At 36.9% G+C, this 25,098-nt stretch overlaps 1 protein-coding gene across 1 annotated transcript in view; it reads right to left on the bottom strand.

Annotated features, from left to right (window-relative positions):
- The window catches only part of LOC150091794 (phospholipid-transporting ATPase IF-like), a 438,958-nt gene extending 414,135 nt beyond the window's left edge, over positions 1-24,823 (bottom strand). The window contains exons 1-3 of the mRNA XM_090369752.1: positions 24,740-24,823; positions 17,167-17,283; positions 6,263-6,352 (exon numbers count right to left, since the gene is read on the bottom strand). Of these exons, the coding sequence (XP_090225878.1) occupies positions 6,263-6,352; positions 17,167-17,283; positions 24,740-24,823 (291 nt within the window). The remainder of the gene's footprint in view (positions 1-6,262; positions 6,353-17,166; positions 17,284-24,739) is intronic.
- Positions 24,824-25,098: the final 275 nt, after the last annotated feature.

The following is a 25,098-nucleotide window of genomic DNA, read 5'->3' as shown; positions in this document are numbered from 1 at the left end:
CTTTTCAATTGGTTTGGATTGGTTCAGTTGGTTATAGCATTCCTTTGACATGAGGATAAGAGAAGCTTCAAGTGGTCTGTGGTTGGAGGGAAATGCCGAATTAGAACTGATTACCATTTCAACTTTCCCATGGTTGGAAAAGGTTCTCTGTTTTCTGTACAAGAGGGATGGGGAGACACGGATGCAGTGGATTTGACAGATCCAAAATTAACGGATCAAAGAGCTTCGATGCAGCCGGCAGGGAACAGGTTGAAATCTCCAAGAATTATCACTCTCTGATTACACTTGATAGAGGTCAGGAGCTAGGCAGAAAAATTGATAATACATTGATCTGCAATGTGGGGATAAACTGTGCATACTAGCAACTGGAATCCACCGACTAGACAGTAGCCCAGAACAGCCTCAAAATCGCTACCAAGGTAGGCTCAAGACTTGATAAGAGGGAGCTGTTGCCTTTGGCATATTAAGACTCCACCTCTCTTCCTATCTTTCCTGTTCACCAGAATAGACTGATATCTGAGGTTGGTGGTTAAAGGCGATACGTCCAACTTTGTAATCCGCACTTAGAAGTGTAATGAAGCTGTTGTGTCTGAATCAGAGAAAGTTCACCAGCGAGTCAAGCTTAACAGCAGAAAATATTAAAAAGTCATTACAGTAGAAAAGTAAAGACTTTTCAAGTCGACCAATTTTCTGAATGCTGCAGTGGAATCTTACAGGTTTATTTTGCATGAGCCTGTAAAACCCAAACAGACCAAGTTGGATTCCTATTTCAAGAAAACCACTTCAGTACAAGTAAGAGGATCAACAGCCTCAATTTTCAACATGAAAATGATCTTATTCATTATTTTAACATAAGTAAATTTCATTACTTTTCACTGAATAAAACCACACTTTTTTTGAATTTCTGAGCTTCCATGACCCTCAGTGGGTAATAATACTTGAGTTTTGAGATAAGAGTTGTTTTTCTGGAACCAATTAATCTCAGCAGTTAAGGCAATGCTGTACTTTGAATTCATTCTTCAAGGTCCCACTCTGAATAAGAAAAGATATGTAAAGGTGTTGCACTGCAAGAGATAATTTGACAAAAGCCTCCAGAATGGCAGGCAGTGAAAGTTTAGCAGTTGTTGTTGCAGAGCAATACACCTGCACATTGCTCATTTTTCATGCAACAATAGTTCATGATACTGCTGCGTTACCCGCCTTACTCACCTGACCTCTCAACTATGCAATATTTTTATTTTCCCAAAACTGAAACAATATTTATGTGCCCACTGCTTCCACAGAGGCAAAACAGTTCCCAAACTGATACCAGCAATTGAACCAATGATGGCAAGAGTGCATTACTACTCAAGGAGAGTACATTAAGAGTGACTAGGCTAAGTTGTGTTTTGATATGAGAATTGAAGGGCATAACAGAATCACAGAAGTTCACTAAATAAAATAAGTAAAAACTTTACTGCTTTCCTCTTATTTTGTTATTAACTTAAATTTATTAAATTTTGAAAACTAAACGATCACAAAACAGATATACGTTACAACCTCTTCTTTGATATCTTTGACTGTGATAAGAAATAAAGATAGAAAACTGTTGTTAAGATGCTGTAATATGACTATAGTCCTTTGTTTCAACTTAGTGGCATGTCCTTCACCAGTTTCACTGACATTGGAGACCCAGATATTATTTGGGATTCCAGTGCCAAGGCTATTTCAACTGAAACATTCATATTATTCTTATCAACATCTGAAATTAAACTGATGCATTTTGGAAAACTGCTAATTTTCTTTCCTGGTAACATAGATAAATTATGCACTTAGACCAGTGTTTCTCAACCTGTGATCCATGGGAAGGTATTATTGTAAGTATAAAATATAATAACAAATAAAATTAAAATTGGCAATCAACTGTTTACTTTGTTGATGCCAATCAAGAGGTATCCCTTACAATGTAAGGGATACCTCTTGATTGGAATGCAAGGCTTACAGTGTAAGACACTGTTTGTCGCCAGTGCATTGTTGGTGAGGACACAAGCTTTCATCTGTCACAGTCGATCACCAGCTTCTGAGCACATAATATGTATTGGATTTGCTTTTGTGTATTCATAAAGTATTTTTTACGTTTTCACAAAACTAATGTGTGAGAATAACTGTTAAAATCTGTAGTGATCATTTGACTGTATATGTTGGGTTAGTTTTTTTTAGTATATTTTTAATTATATTTAATTAATAAGTGATATTTTCTTTGAGACTGGAATTATTTATTTTAGGAATTTAATATCAGCCCTATACCCAGTATAGTATACTGGATAAGCTAAAAACAGGATTTTTGAAACATCAACCCAATACTATTTTTTTATAGATGTAAAGAAACCCTACCAAGTGGTCTGCGGTAAGCAAAGAATGCTTGAAGTGGCCATGAATGATAAAAAGTTGAGAAGCACTGATTTAGACTAATTGTACAACTAATTTACTGATGATTTGGATATTTCATTTTATTAATATAAAGATCATATAAAATTCATATGCTATTACAATATTCTGCATTGAATGCACTATCATAAAATACAACATATATGCAATGAACTCTTTAGTAAATGGGAAGAATGTCATCTTATAAAAATCAGACAACGTTGTTTATATATATATACACACACACACACACACACACACACACACACACACACACACACACTGGTGTTCAAAGAAAGTGTTCACCTAGGAATTTCACATTTCTAACCCTTTTTCACGATGGTATGTTACATTAATGACTAGCATCACAAAACAGAAATATAAACAAAAAATATTTATTAATAGTTAAGGCAAAACTAAATAATATTTGACAGGTACTCTCAAAATATTCCAAAATGACCTTTAGCAACCTTTATACAAGTTTTGGTAAACACGACAATTATGGCTGAAATGTTATCAAAAGCCCTCAATTTGCTTCAGTTTATCATTTTAAATGGAAAACAAAATGAAAAGTTCTCCAGGTGCAAACTAATATTTAGTTGAACTGCCTCTGGCCCTGATGACAGCAACACACCATCGAGGCACTGACAAGATCAATTTCTAAAGTTCGTGGTTCCAAACATGAATTATGGCCCTGAAGTTCACAAAGGGTCTCTGGTTTCTTTCTGGCAACTGCAGATTCCACATGATTCCAACAATTCTCTATAGGATTCAGGTCCGGGCTGTTTCCTGGCCAGCTAATAGTTGTAATGGACCATTCTTCCAACCATTTTTTCACTTGTAACAAATGCAAACACATTACTGTCGAACCTCTAATGCAGAAATAAAGCTAGAGTAACTACAGACGTGCCTACTTACACTTTTCACCCGATGACAAGGAGCATAGTCATCCTGAAAGATGCAGTTACTTGGCAGGTTGAAATGGTCTCTAATAGTTGGCAGCAATTTGCCTTCCAATATAGCCAGGTATCCATTGGCATTTACAGAACCTTTTATTAACTGCAGGTAACCTACTCTGCGATATGAAATGTAGCCCCATATCATTTGGTTGGTAGGGAATTTCACCGTTGACACCATACAGTCTGGATGGTATTCTTCACCATGTCTATGGCAAATCGTTTGTCTCCTTTGTCTCCCATCAGAGCCATGCAGGTTGAATTTCTTCTCATCGGAGAAAATAACTGACTTCCACTGCTTGGGGATCCATTTGACATGCTCCTTACACCAAATTGATTGGGCCCCTTTCATTTTTTGTGTGAGGAAGGGCTTCTTCTTAGGACGACAGGCTACAAGTCCATTTTTGAAGAGGTTACTGCACTTGCTAACACTCCCATTCTCTTTTCAGCTCAGATGAAGAAGCTTTAGTTTTTAAATCATAAGCACTTCAAAACACGGTCCTGTTTTGGCATAGAGACTCATTTACATCCAGTTCCTTTTTTTCCTATCAGCAGAACTAGTATACTTGAGTTTGGAAAGAAATCTACTCACTGTTGACTGATTACAAGACAACACTCTATAAGCAATATGATGGGAAGAATATCCTTCTTCACGAAAAGCAACAATAGCACTCTTTCTTCATGGCGTCAACTGCACGTAACTGGCCATCCTGACACAAGCAAGGAATGATTGCAACTCTTGCAGAGCGTGCTTATATAGCTGAAAGTAACAGCTGATGCAATATTATGTCATCATCTATGCATGTCAATCTTATCTGATGCAATCTCGAAGAAATATTGCCATATACTTACATTATTCGGATAACAATTACAATTTTAAGGGGTGATGCACTTTCTTTGAACACCAGCGTATATATATTATATGGTATGCTGATAACCATTAATATAAAGGATTTATGGGCTAGTAATATTACAGTAGCAATATATACACTACATCCATAATGTAATATAGAGAGTGTCTCAAAAATATTGGTACAAATGTTTAGGGGAGGTAGGTAACATCTAAAGGAATGTGAATCACATAGGAACCCATAACTGGAAACGTCACCGTAAGTAGGTACACAGCGCTGTTCATCAGTTCGCGAGAGGGAAAATTTCTGGTTTACTCATTCAAGCAGTAGTCGCCGCAAGAAGAGCATCCATCGATATACGAACTGTGAGCTGGCAGACATACACCTAGTGTATAGATTAGCAGAGGGCAATGGACGAGCCGCTCAATGAATTTATGGAGAAGGCTTCCCAGACGTGTACCGGACCACCGGTTGTTTGCGCGTGTGCATCAAAATTTGTGCGATTATGGGTCATTTAGAGGTAACAGGAGTAGTGCGGGCAGACCATGTTCGATGCGAACTCCTGCCATGAAAGAAAGTGTGTTGAATGCCGTCCAGAATAATCCTACTACCAGCACACGTGCCGTTGCCTCTGCCTTAGGAGTGTCTCATTGCAGTGTACAGCATGTCTGGCACAACGATTCCTTACACCCCTTTCATCTCCAAAGGGTTCAGTTACTGCTCTCCCTAGATCATTCTGCACGTGTGGCTTTTGCGCAGTGGTTTCTCCAAGAAAGTGTTCAAGACTTGAATTTTCCAGCCTATGTTTTGTTCACGGATGAGGCTTATTTCACTCGGGAAGGCTTATTCAATCAGCACAATGCTCATGTGTGGGCACAACAACCCACACGGTGTGCGCTCCCATGCGGCACAACATCGCTTCGCAATAAATGTGTGGGCAGGTATGGTCGGTGACTGCTTAGTCGGCCCATACCTGTTACCATCCCGCATGAACTCCGCTAAATATCGGATCTTTCTTGAACAAGTTCTACCAGGGTTACTTGACGATGTTCCAGCAAATGCGAGATGCAAATTTGGTTTCAACGTGACGGGGCAGGCGCCTGCCCATTATGGAAGGTGTGTTCGTGACCATTTGAACAGGCGTTTTGAGCGTTGATTGATTGGCCGTGGTGGACCCGTTGCCTGGCTCCCGCACTCACCTGATTTATCGAGCCTTGATTTCTTTCTGTGGGGCCCTCAAATCTATCGTGTATGAATTGCCTGTGGAGACAGAAATGGATCTCGTGGCGAGACTTGTCTGCACTGCTGCTACTGTCACAGAAACTCCAGGTGTGTTTGACCATGTCTGCCAATCCATGCTGCGTCGGCGTTACACATGCATCGCGTCTCATGGTGGAACCTTCGGGCATCTGTTGTAACATCATGAAATGTATCCATCTCGTACTCCATTGTTAATATTATGTCAAATATATGTTTGCCACTAATTACTGTCTTGTGTCATTTCTGCTTCTTGTGCCTCTGCTACTACTTTCCTGTGACGTTTCCGGTTATGGGTTCCTATGCGATTCACATTCCTTTAGATGTTACCTACCTCGCTTAAGCGTTTGTACCAATATTTTTGAGACACCCTGTATATATATATTCACATACAGTATTATTTGTTAAATATATGTATCAGTTTATAGGGAAGAGTATAGCAAAAGACATACCTAGATAAATCTATGGCGTATGCTTAGGTAAAGTATGTTACACAGACACATAAGATAATATACATAAAAACTTGTTGTTTACCTATAATTTGGGTGACTTCTTCCACAGTCAATCACCCAAATTGAAAGGGAAAAACAACAAGGAGTTCTCTATTTCTGTAATGATCAATATGCACTATGTAAAAATCTCTTCTCCCTTTGAGATAGGGTAGACATTTGAAAATCTCTAGTCAGGGAATGTCCCTATATGTGAAGGAATAAGACACTGTTAGATATCTAATTGGCTTTTAATTCCTTAAATTAATATTTAAATAAACCATTTTAAATAATTAAATCTTACCTGAACTATAAAAATACAAAGAAAGTAAAAATTCGCAATGCGACGAAATTGTTCAAACAGATTTTTAGGAAGGAAATTCAATGCTGTATACTGCAAGGATATTTAAAATAATCAAATTAGAAACCAAAAATTAGTACAGACAAACGTATTTTATATTTTTAAATAAACACAAATAATATAATTTTTTTAAAAATTACAATGTTACTAAAACAGAACATATGTTTTTAAAATTAAAATCAAAGTAAATATGTGGAGTTATCCATTTCTGCTTTGTGATAATTAAATGGGAACAAATTTAAACCATTGGAAGTCTCATGAAATCACAACAAGATCAGGACAGACACTCATTGTCTGTCCTGATCTTGTTGTGATTTCATGACATGTTCCAGCAAATGTGACACAGAATCAGGACAGACACTCATTGTGACTGGATTTTTAATAGAGATTTCTCAAAATTTTCAATACAGAAACTGTTTCAAAAAATTATACCTGGAAAGTAATGTAAGTTTTGTCCGAGTGAAGAGAGAGTGGGGGCAGGGAAAAAGGAAGACAAGGAATAAAAATCAGTGACCCACAATAAGTTGTCCTCCATGAAACCCCAGTTTAACCTTTACACGAATGACTTTTCCACCCTACTCTATAGGGTTCCCTAGAGAGAGAGAGAGAGAGTAGGGTGGGTTGGTAACTCTTTAGGAGGCTTCCAGATCAGCTAGTGTATAATCTTGCTACCTCTACTCTGCCAGATAGTGACTGGAAGGAGTCCGAGTAGTGTGTATGCAGGGGGCATTGTCGAGGCCACGTTATGTCAAGGATCTGGATATATTCTTACCATGTGGACACCACATCCAAAAATTTCATTACTTCATACAGCATGCCCCCCCCCACTTTTTCTTACTATTGAATACACCATGAATTGTCAAACTAATAGAGTAAGCTTATCTGCAAAAAGATATAAACCTCCAAAACACTTCCTAGTTCATTTCACAAACATACGTGGTCTCATTCTAATCTCAACGACGTCCATTTCCACTTGCAGTCGGCCACACACCATGTACTTTTTTCTGACAGAATCTCAGTTATCGATTGATTCGACTACTACTCTTTTCAGTTGCCCAAATTATTCGCTCTATGATTCCTTTCACTTCAAAAGGTGGTACTTGTGCATATGTCCATTCCGATATTCCCTGTCAGAGACTTGGTAATTTGGAATCTCCTCTGGCTTAAAATCTCTCTACCTCATTCTGTCAAATTCATCTGTTGTCTCTACCATTCTCCCAACTCCACTAATCACTTCGAGCTCTTTGACTTCCTCCAGTCCAACTTTCCTAACAGTGAGGTAATTTCCTTAGGTTTGTAAATTGAGCAAGAGGAAGAATCCCATCCGAATTAAGCCTGTTCAATCGATTCAAGGCCTTATACACCTCAATCAGATTGCCTCGCAGGTGCTGTTGTTGTTGAGTTTAACGACACATAGATTGCTAAGGCCATATTGTGTCTTTCTAATGGTGAATATTAAATATTAGCTTAATTGTGATAACTATATTTTTTGATATATTCCTATTCGATTTAGGAAAGTAAATAGTTCTTTTTCATTAGAATCACTCCCAGAATCTGTAATAAATTTATTGATGACTGTGTATTAGCTTTTGATTTAAAGGTGTTTAAGCGGATATTTTGAAAGTGGAGACAGTCCACTAACAAATAGCGAATGGTCAGTTGTACTTGACATGATGTACATTGGGGAGTGCTGTCATTAGTTAATAGATACAGGGTGAGTGAGGTGAGTATGCCCAATCCTTAGCCTTCCTAAAATTATTTAATCTCGCCTGTTTTTTCGGAAGCTGGAGAGCCACAGCTTTGGTTCCGGTTTTATTTGGTAGAGTTTATTTCCTGGATAACCTTTCCAAATTAATGACCAGCTGTTATAACATGCTTTACGGATAATGTGTTTGTAATCTGGAGAAAAAGCAGTATGTACTTAAACTTAAGAACAAGTCTGAGCTTCTGCAGACTGCTCAGGACCAAGATATCGACGAGGAATATTACAACTTTCTGAAAGTGATAAAGCCCAAAAAAAACCTATAGGGAAAAGGAAATCCAAAGAAATAAAAATTAGTCAAGAAACACTAGTCATGATGAACAGATGACAAATGAAGAGCAAGAAAAACACTGACAGGGAGAAAATTGAGTATACTGAGTTATGCAAAGCCATTAGAAAGAGACTCAGAGAGGACAGAAAAAGATTTAACACAAGAAAAGTAGAACAAGCATTAAGGGAAAACAAAGGATTTAAATTAGCAGCCACGAGCAGTAATACAGAAAGACAAATGATACTGAAACTGAAGAATAGCGAAGGTGTACTTATAAACAGCAGAGAAGGCATAATTCAAATAGCAGAAGACTACTATAGAGAATTATACAAGGAGCGAGGCAATTATACCAGCAGTGGGTAAGATGGATTGCAAAGTAGCAACACATACAACATACCCGATATTCTTCCTGATGAGGTAGAACATGCATTGAAGAAAATGAAGAATCAGAAAGCCCCGGGGGCAGATGAAGTTACTGTAGAGTTGTTAAAATTGGGAGGAAGAGACATAACACAAAAACTGGCAAGACTCTTCACAAAGTGCATTAGAAAAGGTGTGACGCCTAAGCAGTGGAATAATGCAATCATAGTTTTGCTGCATAAGAAAGGAGATAAATCAGAAATTGGAAATTATAGACCAATTAGCTTGTTATCCCACATCTACAAGTTGTTCACAAGGGTCATTACTAACAGATTAGAAAGAATACTTGATGAGAATCAACCGAAAGAGCAAGCTGGCTTTAGGACAGGATTCTCAACTATGGATCACCTTCACGTAATATCACAGCTAATGGAGAAAGCAAATAAATATAAAACACATTTATGCCTGGCATTTGTGGATTATGAAAAGCCATTTGACTCCATACAGCATAAGGCAATGTTTCGGGCACTGGAAAGACAAGGCATAGATACTCCATATATTATGATTTTGAAGAAAATATGAGAGTGCTACCTCCTTTATTAGACTAGACAAAGACAGTAGCAAATTTAAAATCGAGAAAGGAGTTTGACAAGGAGACACAATATCTCCGAAGCTGTTTACTGCTGCCCTTGAGGAAGCTTTCAGAAGATTAGACTGGTCACAGAAAGGAGTCAATGTGAACGGAGAGTACCTAAACCATTTACGATTTGCAGATGACATTGTGGTCATAAGCCACGATCCCAAAGAATTAGAGGAAAATCTTAATCAGTTATGCACAGTTAGTAAGGATTTTGGACTAAAGATGAATATGGCTAAAACAAAAGTAATGATGAACAAGTATGCCACAGAAAGGGAAATAATGATTGAAGGAGCAGTAATTGAAAAGGTGGAGTCATATACTTATCTGGGACAAGTTATTAGCTGTAATAATGATAAATGGCTGGATGTCAAGAGAAGAATAAATTTTGGATGGATAGCATTCAGGAAATATAGTCACATACTGAAGAGCAATATCCCAGTTTGTCTGAAACGTAAAATAATGAACCAATGTATACTCCCCACCATGACTTATGGAAGTGAAACTTGGGCACTCACCAAAAGAATGGAAGAGAAGCTGAGAACTACACAGCGAAGAATGGAACGAATTATATTGGGAATCAGACTGTTAGATAAGAAGAGAAACACATGGATTAGGCAGCAAACTCAAGTAAAGGACATTCTTATCAAAACTAAAGAACTAAAATGGTCTTGGACAGGACACATAGCTCGAAGACATGACAGATGGATTAAGAGAATAACAGAATGATACCCAGAGGAGCTAGAAGAAATCCTGGAAGACCAGGGCGGAGATTGATAGATGAAATTCATGAGTTTATGGGTAGTAAATTGATGGCCAGTGCTCAAAACAGAAGGAACTGGAAATTTGCTGGAGAGGCCTTCATACTGCAGTGGATTGAAAATGGCTGATGATGATGAATCTGTATATGGAACTTGAAAAGTCTGCAAAATAGTGGTTTCTGGTTGTCTGGCTGCATGATCTGCTCTTTCATTGCCAGCTATTCCAGAATGTCCTGGGATCCAGCAGATTGCGACAATTTGGTTCAAATCCTTACAGGCAAGTAACTTAGAATGAATCTGTTTTATTACAGCGTGAGAGGAGTTGGTATTGGTATTTATGACAGAGACAGCACTGAGTGAGTCAGTGTATATTAAAGCAGACGGAATTAGATGTTCAATAATGTGATCCAGAGCTAAGTTTATTGCATAGAGCTGAGCAGTGAAGATACTGCATTCTATTGGCAATGAGACAGAAGTGCTAAATGACGGGAAGATTGCAGCAGCACCTACTTGGGTCTCGGTTTTTGATCCATCTGTATAGATTTCACATGCGTTTGAATTAGAAAGAGTGTAAGTTGCATGTAACTGTGCGATATTGGAAGGAGACAGCGTGTTCTTTCCCCACTGTTGAAAGTAATCATCATATATTGCACAGATATTTTTCCAGGGTGGATCTGGTGTGGTGTTTTGTCCTGAAATATATTGCTGATTTCTATATTCCATGATTGAGCCAGTTCCTTAAATCAAAGTGGAGCAGGTCGGTTTTCATTAGGTTTACTGATGTAAAATGACTCGCATTCAGTATTGTAGAGACATCTCCAACAAGGATGAGAGGGCAGACTATGGATTTTTGCAGCATACATCAGAAGTAATGTTTTTCTGCGAAGATGTAAGGGAGGTTCATGAGCTTCGATGTAAAGGCTATGAACCAGGGAAGTTCTGAATGCGACTAGAGCGATTCTCAAAGCACAGTGCTGGATGGTGTTTAGTCGTTCTAAAGTACTTTTCCTCGCTGAATCATATACTGGAGAGCCATAGTCTAAGTGAGACCTGATGAGAGCTCTATAAAGACGGATGAGGGTATGATGATCAGTGCCCCATGACATGGATGACACACACCAGAGGATGTTTAATTTCTTCAAGCAGATGGTTCGAAAGTAGGTCACATGTGCTTGAAAGTTCAGTTTCCTGTCTAGTATCAGGCCAAGGAAACGGACAGTGTGAGCAAGAGGAACTGGCACGTTATTTATCTTTAGCTCTGGATCAGGATGAAGTGACCAAAGTTTGCAGAAATGAGTGGTAGTGGTTTTCTGTTCAGCGAGATGATATCCATTTCGTAAGGTCCAGGATTGAATTCTCTTTAAAGCAATTTATAGCTGTCTTTTGATAGTATTCATTCTTTGCGATTGGCAGGATATGGTGAGATTGTCAGCATACATGTATACTTCAATCGTTTTTGGAAGTTCTTCCAAAATATTGTTGATCCAGGAGCGAGTGTGCATAGCACGTGTTCCTTGAGTGAACGGGGGTTCGAGCCCGTGACTACTAAATACGATAAATATTTGTATTGACGATTTATTGTAAAACTCTACTGACTTGATTGTCGTGCCGGAGTATAAACAGAAAATTATTATTATTATTAAATAGGGTTGGACTCAATATGAAACCCTGTGGGACACCCTCTTCTTGAATGTGAGATGTTGACAGCATGTTTTTATATCGGAACTGAAATGTACACAATTTTAAAAAGTTCTGAATTATTAAAGGGAGATGTCCTCTCAGCCCCAACTGATGCATATCTTTAATAATACCATGATGCCATGTGGTGTCAAATGCTTTATGAATATCTAGGTTGACCACCACTAGATGTTGCCTTCTGACGAAGGCATTATGAATGTTGGATTCAATTTTTACAAGTACATCTAGAGTGGACCTGTTTTTACAGAAGCCATATTGGTGATCAGAAAGGAGATTTTCGGAGTCTAGAATCCAGGTGAGCCTCTTATGTACCATCCTTTCAAAGATTTTGCCCAAACAGCTTGTCAATGATATTGGTCTATAATTCTCAACTAGAGAAGGATCTTTGCCTGGTTTTGGAATAGCACAAATATAGGAATGACACCATGACAGAGGATATGTATTTTCTGAGAAGATACAGTTAAGAGTAATAGTATGCCGAGATCGGCTTCACACAGATGCTTCAGCATACTGTAGTGAATGCAGTCTGGTCCTGCTGCACTGTTTGGAGATTTCCTCAAAGATTCTCTCAGTTCAGATAGAGTAAACAGCTGGTTATATAGAAGTAAAAGTCTAGTTGCGAAATTAAACTTATGACATTCTGAATCAGTTTTACTGCGTTGAAAGGAGATCACATAAGAGGAACAGGCAGAAATGTTATAAAAAGATTCAGCTAAAGAATTTGCAATGTCAGTAGGAGAGGATAAGTCCTGCCCATTGCATTGTATTATCAGAGATTGCAGCGGTAGAAATTTCCCATTGAGAGCTTGAATTTTTTTCCAAATGATTCAAGTGTCAGTATTTTGTTAATAGGTGAGGCAAATTTAATCCAGGAGTCACATTTTGCTATCTTCCTAATTTGTCTTGCTTTGGCTCTAGTTTTTTGTACATAATTAAGTTGGCGGTAGTTGGAAATCTGCGAAACTGGTTCCAGGCAATGTTTTTTTTCTCGTTTTGCTTTGGAGCATTCTTCATTCTACCACTGATTTTTGTGTACATGCTTGAGCTGATCAGATTTTGGAATGGAAATTTCTGTTGCAGATAATATATGGCTTGTAATGTGATCAGTTATGTCATCAATATGTTTTTGTTGTACATATAGTTTGTCAAGTAGGACACAAGTTGAATAGTTTTTCCAGTCTGCTTTATGAAAGTTCCAAGAAGTATGGCCTTTAGGACATGACACAGTCTGTGTTTGAATTGAACTGATGATAGAAAGGCTGCCGTAGCCTAGTGGTCAGGCGCGCGGGTGCATAAGTACACGTGCCTTGAGTAACCGGGGTTCAAGCCCGTGACTGCTGAATACGGTACTGTTTCTTGTATTCTGTGTATCTTGTAAACTCCTCTGACCGTTTGGTCGTCCCGGAGTATAAACAGAAAATTTATTTATTTAAAAATGGTCACTGTGGAATGGACCATTTAGCACTAACATATGAGTTGGAGAGCCAGAATTTAACAGAGTCAGGTTATGGTTATCCAGGAATATTTCTATTGATTGGCCTCTCCTATCCATGGTGGAAGATCCCCACAATGGATGGTGACCGTTGAAATCACCAAGTAAACAGATTGGAGGTGGCAGTTGTGTGATAAGATGGCAAATTCAGTCTGGGAGCAAGAATAATTCAGTGGGATATAAATGGATGCAAGGGTTAACGATATTCCCATTGCTATCCGAACCGCTACAACCTTCTAAAGAGGTTTGTAGTTGGAGATGTCTTGACAGTATGTTAGTTTTGATAAGAATAGCCACCCCACCACGAGCAGGAGTGTCAGAATCCCTGTCTTGCCTAAATACAGTATAATTTTTAATTGTCAGAGAAACTTGTGGTGATAAAAAGGTTTCCTGTAAACATACACCTATTGCTTTAGTTTGTATGAGTAAATCATTCGAGTCATCTATATTACTGCATAATCCTCTACAGTCCATTGAAGGAATTCATTTGTTGGATTTATTTGAGGAAGACTGATCTGACTTTTTTTTTTTGAGAAGGTTTCTGTCTGATTAGTTTTGATTTTTCATTTCTGGGAAAGGCTGGGCATCCTGTATCTATGGTATCATTAGCATGTAACTCTAGTACTGTGTCTTCATCCTTTGACTGAACCTCCATTTTTATGTTGCTAATGCATGGTTTCACTTTCTTCTGGTTTTCAATAGTAGCTGATTTTGTTGTTTCGGGCAAGGTTGAAATAGCATCAGTTGGGATGCTGATTGGGGCGTTGCTGGTCTCATTGACTAGTTTTCTTATTGTAAGTTAGCACAGTTTTGGCCCAGGTGGCAAAGGAAATATTTGGTTTCGATGGAGACATCTGTTTGGGTTGCAGCTGAGCAGCTATTTTTGGTGACCGATGCATATGATCGGCTAGGCATGGGCTCCACTTTATACTTCTGGATTTTTTTTCCATGTTTTCCAAAGATCACACACTTTAGAAAATGCAGGATGGCTTCCTTTACAGTTTGGGCAAGTGGGAGTGGAAGCTGTACAGTCTCCTTGGGAATGCTCCTTGGAGCTGCAAATAGGGCACACAGCATCGCCTCGGCATGCCATCTGAGAATGGCCGTACTTCTGGCACTTAAAGCAGCGAATGGGATTCGGGATGTACGGTTGAATCTTGCAGTTTAAGTAACCTGCTTTTACAGAAGATGGGAGATTCGGAGTACTGAATGTCAAAATAATGGACCTGGTTGGTAATAGGTTGCCATCTTTTTTTGTCATAATTCTCCGTGCATGAGTCACTTTTTGTTCGCTAAGCTCTTGAATGATCTCTTCCTCAGACACATTTAGTAAGTCCCATTCGCTGATAACACCTTTAGAGATGTTCAGAGTGTCATGGGCTGTTACTGACACAGGAATATTGTTAAAAGTTGTTAATTTTAACAATTTTTCAGAGTGACTTGGCTTAGAAGCTTCAATTAGAAGGTCTCCGGATTGGAGACGTTTACCCATTTTGGGAGATCCAACAACCGATTCTAAACATTTCTGTATTAGAAAAGGCGACAGCTTGCCAACAGGTTGTGTGGATTGGGAATGCATTATGAGAAATGCTGGCATGTCTGTAGTTTGTTTTTCTGTCTGTAGTCTCTTCCGACGATTCAAGTCATGCTCTGAATGCACATCCATCTCTAGCGATGGATATGCATCGCAATCCATCGCTGCTCCATTTAGCCCTGGAAGAGGGAATTCCTTCTCCTAGGTTACCGACCCCGTCACGTGGAGGCAGGAGCGGTGCCAACCAGTGACCAAGCGATCAGCAGAAGAGGAAAGCAGTACATTGCTAGCAATAGCAGTAACGCTGCAAGCAGGGTCAGCAGTAACGTTGCTAGCGGTGAAGCAGTAACATTGCTCAGCGAGGGAAGCAGTAACGTTGTGAGCAGTTAGCATTACCGTTGCGAGTGGTGGAGGGAATATTAAAGCACTAGTACTCGCCCTAGGAAAATCGCACTAGAAAGATCGCTTGGCACTCGGGGCCCTCGCAGGTGCCTAGTCTCCAGAAGCTTCAATTTGCAGAACTTAAGCCTTTCTTCATAAGAGCACCCCTTTGTTCCCTTCACCAGTCTTGTTGCCCTTCTCTATACTCATTCTAGCAACCCTACATCCTTCTTAAAATAAGGCTTCCAGATCTGTATGCAGTACTCACAGTATGGCCTGACCATTGTGTTATACAAGGGGATAATCACCTCCTTATTCTTACCCGCAAAATTCCTGCATGTCATTGACAAGACCCCATGATCTACTCTGGCAACTTGTCTACACTGCTCAGAAAACTTCATATCTGACTGCACAATTACCCCCAGGTCTCTTTCATTCTCCACTACCCTGAGTGTAACACCACATAGTTGATACATTTCTCTGGGGTTACTGCTACCCACATGCAGTACTTTACATCTGTCAATGTTAAACTTCAGTTATCCTTCTCAGTCCATCTACCCAACTTTGCCAGATCCTGTTGCAGCAGCATACTGTCATTAACAACCCTGTCGACCTTTGTATTGTCTGAAAAATTGGACATTAAGCCTGATATACCATCATCAATATCATTACTGAATGCAGAAAATAACAATGGACCCAACACTGAACCCTTGGGGGACTCCACTAATAACATTAGTCCACGAAGAGAAGTGTCCATTGATTACCACTCTCTCTTCTCCCACTCAACCATCCCTTTATCCATTGTAGCAACTTACCCTTACTGCAATACCTCTCCAATTTGTACAGCAGTCTTCCATGCACAACAGTGTCAAAAGATTTCCTGAAATCCAAATATATGATATCAAAATAATTTTTGGCATTCAGTTCCTTTGTGACCACATCATAGTATCCAATCAAATTGGTCAGACAAGACTTCCTGTTGACAAACCCATGCTGTGCCTGAATTATTACCGCTGTCTTGTCTAGATGATCCTGCAATCCACAAATGGGTAAATATTGTAGCATTACCAACCCCAAGGATGTGTTCGGCAGTATATACACAAGCACTAACTTCCATTCGAATGTAGTCATGTTAAAAATATAGTTAAGGTAACATGATCTCATACCAAAGAATGTGAAACCAATCTACTTGTCTCAACAATCATCCTAATAGAGATAAGACAGACAATGTTCATTTCCTGTATGGAACAACCATAACTATTTTAATAATTATGAAGAATGATAGTAAAATATATTTTTGAATATGAAGAAAACAATCATGTTGGTCCCTCTGTAAACCTGTAAAATTGATAAGTTAATTGGCTGTGATGTGGAAGAACAACAAAAGTATAGTACTGTTCGGACAGTTTTTTTTCTGTACCAGTCTTGAGTTCTTTTTTAAAGTATGTGCTATAGAACTGTCAATAAAGTTAGAGCTAGAATTAAGAGCAGCAAATCAGGCAACTCCCTGAGATATCAATGTGTCAGGATGCCAGTGAGACATTTAGAAGTGCCTCTCAGCACTGGCACCACTAGAGAAAGTTTCTCATCTGGTGCAATAACCCTGAAGAGGCTAACATGGTGTTGTCTTCAACGTGATGGTATTGTATTCATCAAAGTGACGAATACAATATCTTAATTCACGATTAAGATACTGTATTTCTATAGCATATCTAAAAGTGTTTATATATCTGTGTGCAATAGAATTACTAAGAAATTAATTAAAATTTAATTTCTAGGTAATTCTTAATTAATTAAAAAACCTTCTTAGTAATATTTGCATTGGATATACATTTGTTAAAATAAAGGAATTCAGAAGAAGTTTTGGGTTGTATAACAAATTGTCATTAATTGCAAAGTGTGAAAATATCCTTATGATATTTATTTCAAATTCTCTTGAAAATTGGATTACCTTTGAAGTTATAATTTTATTGTTTATGAACCTCTGGACAATTTTTACTTCTTCATCGGGTGGCACACGGCCATCAACATAAACAAATCTGGATCCTGTTTTGTTTGAAGAGCTTTTCTATTTAAAAAAATATAATTTATTTAATTATGCAAAAGATACTTATTTTTTCTCTTTAATTATTTATTTTAAACTGCTTTTTTAAACATTAATTTTTTGCAGAATGTAATCAGATTTTACAAAAAGTTAAGTAAATATAATTTCTTCTATTAAAATCAACAGTAAAAAATATTTCCATTATTCAAGGGATGTTAAAAATGCAAAAAGAAAAAATTAATTTAATTAAAATATAAAAGTTAAAAACTACTGTGTTTTTAAGAGATCAATTACAACTTGCAGATTCTGGTGGGTATTAAGCAACTTTGATATTTTTGAAGGTGGGACTGTCAGTTATCTCATATTAACAAGAAAAAAGATTATATTAAATTTTTAATATAATAAAAAAATTTTTAACCAGTTTGTACAGGAAATTCTGCACTTTGTTCAGGCAATGTCTTTCACATAATGACTAATAAATAATCAAAAATCTTATATAATTATCCTAATAGGACACAGAAAGTTAACTTAATCTGGCATAAAACTAAGTAAAATGTCTTGCATATGGACCATTTTTAAAAAGTATACTAAACTTATAACTATAACTTGAACTCAACTTTGGCCAGCACACAATCTTGATCAAATACCTTTTAATAAAGTAAAATTCTCAAAAATATTTTGTTATCAAATAAAAAATATAAGTACAGTAAACACTGATTATAGTGATCACTGGTTATTAGAATCAGCGCTTTAGAGAATCAAATTCCAAAGAACCAATTCAAATTAAAATACACTACACTTTTATCATTTATTAGTAGCATATCTTCAGTTATAAAAATCAATTTTGAACACTTCTGTGATATTTTTCCAAAGCACATTCTGAAGGTCACAACCATAAAACAATAAAAACAATTAACAGTTTTTAGTTTATTGGGCCTTTTTGTTTGTACAATCTGTTATAAATGGGTAGTTATTACAGCTTTAAGAGAAGAAATTGCCCAGTCTGTTACTGATAAATTCACCAAGGAGGAGGAAATTGTAGATGAACCTGAAAAAATTCCAGTTACAAAACGACAAACTCGTGAAGCCGTCCTGAGGAAAGCGTTGGAAGAAACTGGTGCAAGTGATTGTGAATATAGACTGTTATACAATATTGAAAAATCTATACACTTTGTAGTTTTAATTTAAAGCAATCTAAAATAAGTGACTATTTAAAATTATAATCAGATTACAAAGTGTTATATTTAATTAATATGTATATTAATTAAGCTATGTGTGTAAGTATAAATTAATTTCTATTTTGCTAACATGTGGATAATATTCTTCCGATTTTCACACATCATTTAATTGGTAATAAAGTGCAAATTTGTGCTTTATATCTTTATTTTTATAGCCTGTGGATAACTTTCAACAATTTTCGCTTATTAGAATCAAAATTCAATTTGCAAACATGATCACTATAACTGGTGCTTACTGTAATAGAAAGGACAAAAATAAGGTTACAGTTTAATGTTCTGTAGTTAGTTAATCATCAGTAACTTCTTTTCTCAGTGACATGCCTTTTGTTGATATCTCTAATTTATATCATATTCTTTTTTTTTCTGTTAAAGGAATTAAGGAATAATTAGGGAGAGAAAAAAATCCCTATGTGCAGATTTGATCACATATACCTAAAAGTAATAAAAATACATGTGAAACTCTTATCTGTTATGCTACTGATTCATGTTTTCATTCCACTTCTAATGAGTAAAAGGCTTATATAATGAGCAAAAGACTTTTTTAACATTGACCTTTTGGTGATTATGCACTTGTGAATTTGTGTAATAAATAAATACAAATAAAATATTTTTTTTTTAAATTTGTCTTCTAAAACGTGTGTGCCTTACAATCCAATGCATCTCATCATCCAGAAAATAAGATACAGCAGACTCTCGATTTACAATTCAAGACTCCAAATTTAAAAAAAAAAAAAAAAAAAAATCAACCAGAAATCATAAAATTCAAGTAATAACTAGAATAGGTATAAACAGATGTTTTGCAAGTCATAAATAAGCGACAAGAAGTGGTGTTATAAGTCATCATTGGGAGATTAGAGTACTTATCATCTTACAACCGTTGCTGTCTTCACACCTGCCGCTCAAAAAAAAAAAAAAAAAAAAAGAGAGACCAAATGTTTAGTTTGTTTTAATGCCTCACGTTGATTGTTGTGTTCCATTGCACCGCAAAAGGACAAGTTTTGTTTCATTATTTATGTCAGGAATGTCGAATTTTTTTGTTTATAAATCGCGAAAATGATGGGCAAATGCAAGAGTTATGCTTTCAATTAAACAAAAACTTGAAATGATTGAAAACGGTGCATCTGTTAAATCTCTAATGAACCATTATAATATTGGTGACCAAATCATACGAGACATTGTGAAAAATAAAGGAAAGCTATTAGATTTAAAATCTACAAAAAATAAATGCATGTCCAATATGCACTATTTGCATATTGGACATGTGAGTAATGCGTGGCAAGTTTTTTTCATTTTTTGCCTATCGCCATACTTTTTACGTAGGTTTCTGAACATTTTCCGATACAGAAGTCCCCGACTTATGTAGCTTTAGACTTGCGTTACGTTATTTATACATTTTTTTGAGGAAGGTAAAGAAAGCCAACGCAAGAACGATGAGAAACGTCGGATAACTTATGTGGAAAATTAGTTTCCCGATATGACACTCTAGCGCTGCTCGCTCGGTAAACAGACGGTAGGTTTATCAGTCTGAAGCAAAGTCGAGAACGATATATTGATTGACAGGTAGGCGTGGTAAACCATGTGCTGATTGGTGCGCAAACACAACACACGATAACACTGGTTTAGTATCACTTTAGTAGCACTCAGAAGCACTAATGGTAACTTGCCCTAATGAACGCTTTCCATAACAGTGAAAAAAGGTCAAGGGAGCTTGAACACCTCCCAAAATGGAGGGGAGGGGGGTAACTAACCTTTTTTCTTTAGAATCATGGGTGGACTAGCGCATAACAAAATATTAATTTTTATCACTGTACTTTTATTTTTAAAGACACTTGTGCGGATACACACATATCATAATGTCAATCGACACCTCAATAGCTATTCACTATATTATAAAGAATCTTTTTCTTTTCCTTTATTTCCTAACCTAATGTTTAAGGTTAGGTCACGAAATATAAGGAAACCTTTTCTATTATTTCCTCACCTACCATTTAAGGTCAGGTTATGAAAATATAGAACTTTTTTCGTAACTAAACCTAAATCAACAATACAGTAAGAACACTCATGAACTCCAAAAATCTGCTTCTAATAATGAGAAAAAACATAATGAAGAACATAAAAATGAACAGAACGAAACTTTTATTAATTTAGTTTTCATCAAAAAAAAAAAAATCAACCAACGTTTTATTTTCCTTACAAATTTCTTCCATCTTTAAAAGATTCATTGCTACTATTACCTGTTTGCCGTTCGTCACAACTATTATACACCGCTCTTTACTCATAAATACACATTATAATGCCAACCAATGACTACGCAGTAGCTTGTCGTCTGTAGCACCCACCACTAATCATTTCATTGTTTACCACGCCTACCTGTCAATCAATATATCCTTCTTGATTTCGGCTCCACACCGATAACACCTACCATCTGTTTACCGAGTGAGCAGGGATAGAGTCCGGTGTCGGGAAACTAATTTTCTGCATAAGTTATCCGACGTTTCTCATCATTCTCGTGTTGGCTTTCTTTAACTTAGCCATTTTTTTTTATATGACTGAAGATTTCAGTGAAGGAGAGACACATTTCACCGTAATAACCCACATAACGTAAAAACCCACAGAATTCTAACTATCGGTATTATAGCAAATGCAATAAGATCAAGTTTACTACCCGTTTATAATGAATTTCACTAACAGAAAACCCAGTAACCTGGAAAGTGCAAATTGTTTTTATTGTTTTATGGTAGCAACCTCAGAAATATGCTTTAGTAAAATGTGAGCTGGCGTGGGGTGATAATAGTGAGTTTTCGCATTAACCTGTGAAGTTCTTTTCAGAAAATTTAATTTTGGCTGGCTGCTATCATGGTGCTGTTGTTGTTGTTGTTTGGTTTTTAGGAGCATTAGCAACTAAGGCCATATTGCTCCAGGATATGCGGTGGTCATTCCTTGACCTTTCCGCATCCTCCGTATTTGGTGGTGACGGGCTCGAACCCCGGTCTAATCAAGAAGCATGTGCTACGCACTGCTGCTCCTTCCCACCTGGCTACGGAGGCGCTTCATGGTGCTGACTAAGAGAATAAGCGACAGCGGTACTAGTAAATCTATCAAGAAAAGGAAAGCGATCGAGTTGGATCAGAAAATTAAAATAATAAGGTTGTATGAAAATGGCCAAATATTAACAAGTATCATGCGGAATTCAGATTTGTCAGTGGCAACGGTGAATAATAAGGGAGAAAAACAGAATACGAGAAGCGGTCGACACAAATGCTACGAAATACAAATGTTATCCTGGCGGTTTTTTTTGGGGGGGGGAACCTCATTACTATGCCGGGCTGGGCTTTATCACTCTGTATACCCGAAGTGCCATGCAATATGCCTAAGTATTGGGAATGGTTTGGATGCTAAAAAAATCTGAATTGAAGCATGTTCCCAACAATACCAATGAACTTATGTGACTGCCTAGTGGCTTTTATAATAGGACAATGGTCTCGAGCTCTAAAAGATCTATTCAGCTGTGTAGGGAATAGAACCTGCAGCTTCGACCAGTGTTGTGTTTTTCACTACAAAACTCAATCTGTTACAGTCAGATTTTGGATTGCCATAATAATAGTTCTTTATTTTAAAACTTATGTTATGGTTGACATGCAGCAAGAGAATAGGTCTGAGGCAGGGATACTCAAACAAAACAATTTATTATCAAACTATAGCAGAAATATACATATAAGCTAAATATAAGCACAGAACATCTTTTCTTACACTCTTAACATTAATAAGCAATGGAAAGACACCTTTTGTGCCTCTAGCTAGTGATGTGAGTTAGTGACATGTTTACATTCTTTGTGCGATTCTTCTATGGTAGCTTGCTCATCTCTAGCTTGCAGTCCACATCCTGGGGAGTGTAGAGGTATATAATAATTTGTGTAGCAACATTAGGAATAAACTAGTCAAGTTGAATTCTAATTTACAGACAATGTGTCATGATGTATAGCAACAACAATTATATTACTGAGGAGGAATGCTTATGTATTAAAAGACGGTAAGAGTAAAATAAAACATAACAGTATGAGGAATGACTATCTACTGCAACTCCAGCGGCTCACATCTCGTGAGTATGGGTTTGGCACACCCAGGGTCCTGAGCTGGATATCATCATTCTTCTCTTTCTTCGTGATTCCCTTCTACTTCTGTCTCTCTCTCTCTCTCTTACTCAGGGTAACTCGAAATTTTTTTTTTTTTTTTAGCTGGTGCAGCATAAGCCTCAGGCTTCCTTGCACTAAATGGCTAGTAATAATAATAATAACTTGAATGGCGACTGTATTGTTTCAATCGATTCGGCTGGAAACTCAGAGTGGTGGTCTAAGCCTTCATCGTACCCTAACTTATTTCTCTCTCGAAGACTGGCAAAATTCCTATACAGGTTCTAACACTTTCTCTCGTTCTTCTCCTATCTCTCTATATATATAGGGTCCTTCTCATATACACTTCCCACGCTCCCATCGATCTGGTACTTGATCTTGTGGGGAGGGGGAAGGCTAATCTTCAGGGCTGATAACTGGGGACCAAAACAGAGAGGGAGTTACAGCCATATGAAAACAAAACTGATATTTGTTCGGGGTGAGGGTTCACAATTTCCAGACTCGTGAATCTAATTTCTGCGAAAAGAACTGATTGTACAGTCTACTCTGCAGTTATCAGATTAGGGTTTCGCCTTCAGAGTCTGTTTTCAATAGTTACAGTTACTTCTAATGTGATAAAATGACCAAACACTTCTTTTCCCAAAAAGTACAGTAGAGGGACAAAAGTATAGGGATGTAGGCAGATGATAGGTAAAATGCAGGAATTTTACACAAATCAGTTTTCACAGTACAATAGCATGCACTTTTTCTTATATGTTTTCTTTTCTTATGTGCCACTCTGGCTACTTCACTGCTGTCCCCAGATAAAGTTTTTAATCAAACTAATTAAAAATATATAACTATTTTTCTTCATTCTTCTAATGATATTATGTGGTTTTTGTAATTTTGGCATACTAGGGATATAGTAGCAATATTTTTGTTAGTCATTCCCGAGTACGTAAAACTCGACTTATACATGAAGTCCTGAAAAATATCTCTTATGTATGTTGGGGACTTACTGTATTTTTGGATTAACCAGGAAATCAATTATCCGGGAATTTTTTTTTACTATCTATCCAGGAAAATTGAGTCTACTGTATTTAATTTCATATTAAATTAACTCATTAAATTCTGGTTGATATCATTAACTCGTTTTCTGGTTGAGACTTTTTGAATGACATGATTTATCTTTATAGATGAAAAACTCAAGACATATTGCCATACAGAATGCAATCATTTTTCTATCTATTGTGAAAGATAACTAAATTCTTACATGCAAGACAATGGATATTTTAATTAAAAATACAAGTGTGATTCAAAAATTCTCAATACAATCACAATTTTTTTTTTTTTTATTTGAGTTCCTCAAGACAAGCATTTTAATATCAGTATTAGTCGTGTAGTCCAAAGAAGCCAAGCTTTTGCTCTCCTTGCTAAACCAAAACAACAAAAAAAAAAAAAAAAAATCCCCTTGTGTTGGTCTGATCCAGCTAACTTTTTAATTTCTCCAACCAACAACTACCCATTGAAGCAGCTTATTCCAAAAAACATCTTATGATTCAGTCTATAACTCTTACCTAGTTAATAACATTTAATAACTATTAACAGCTTTATATTTCAGGAAAGCCAGACAGGTATTGGTTTTTGCATATCTCCAACTTCCAGTTTCACACATTCATGTTAATTACTTCTAAATTCAAAGCAATATCAGTGTTAACTACTAGTGATTACATTTTAAAGTGGATTTGGTTGTTTTATGTTGTAGCAAGAAGCTTAAACCTGTTAGTGAGAGGTTTACAGATGTTTGAACAAATTATTACAATTTGAGTAGCAACTTCTAGAGCACACTTTCGATGAATACTTCTTGTGGCAATGCATGCACTATAACTTTATGAATAGTTCTGTGTGTGTGTGTTCATTTGCTGCTAATGTCACCTTAAGCTTTCTTTTTTTTTGAAAAACTCAATGTTGGCAAAATTTAACCAAACACTTCTGTTATTGAATATTTAATTCTTGATATTTTCATGAATGGCCATAACACAATATTAGGCAATTAAATTTGCATTTACAATACAATTACATTCGTGTGTGAATTTACAATGTAAATATAAATGCAATTACAACTGCATTTACATGCTTCAATCTGGGCTGGAATATGGACAGGAGGTCATCTCCCAGACTGCTATCCCACTCCCATCCGAAGGTGTCGTGAACCATGGCAGGAGGAAAGCTAGCTGAGACTGTTTTTGTCTCAGGTAGCTTTGTATTTTAGACAAAATCATAATCAATCAAAATATATATATTTTTTGCTTTGTTTATACAGGCAACCCCCATATAACATAGTAATTCTACAAAATGGTTTCACTCTGACACGACTGATAAATTGCGGCAATCCTCGCAAAATATGGTACTTATATAACACAGTTTCAATCTAACATGGTTAGAGAATTTCTATAAATCTCGCATAGCAGGGTATTTTTAAGCTTTTGTGC

Source organism: Mastigoproctus giganteus, chromosome 1 (genome assembly GCF_048544385.1).
Source record: "Mastigoproctus giganteus isolate SK-2022 chromosome 1, ASM4854438v1, whole genome shotgun sequence".
Classification (NCBI taxonomy): Eukaryota; Metazoa; Arthropoda; class Arachnida; order Uropygi; family Thelyphonidae; genus Mastigoproctus; species Mastigoproctus giganteus.
The sequence above is the reverse complement of the archived record's forward strand: the minus strand, read 5'-3'. Positions and strand labels throughout refer to the sequence as shown.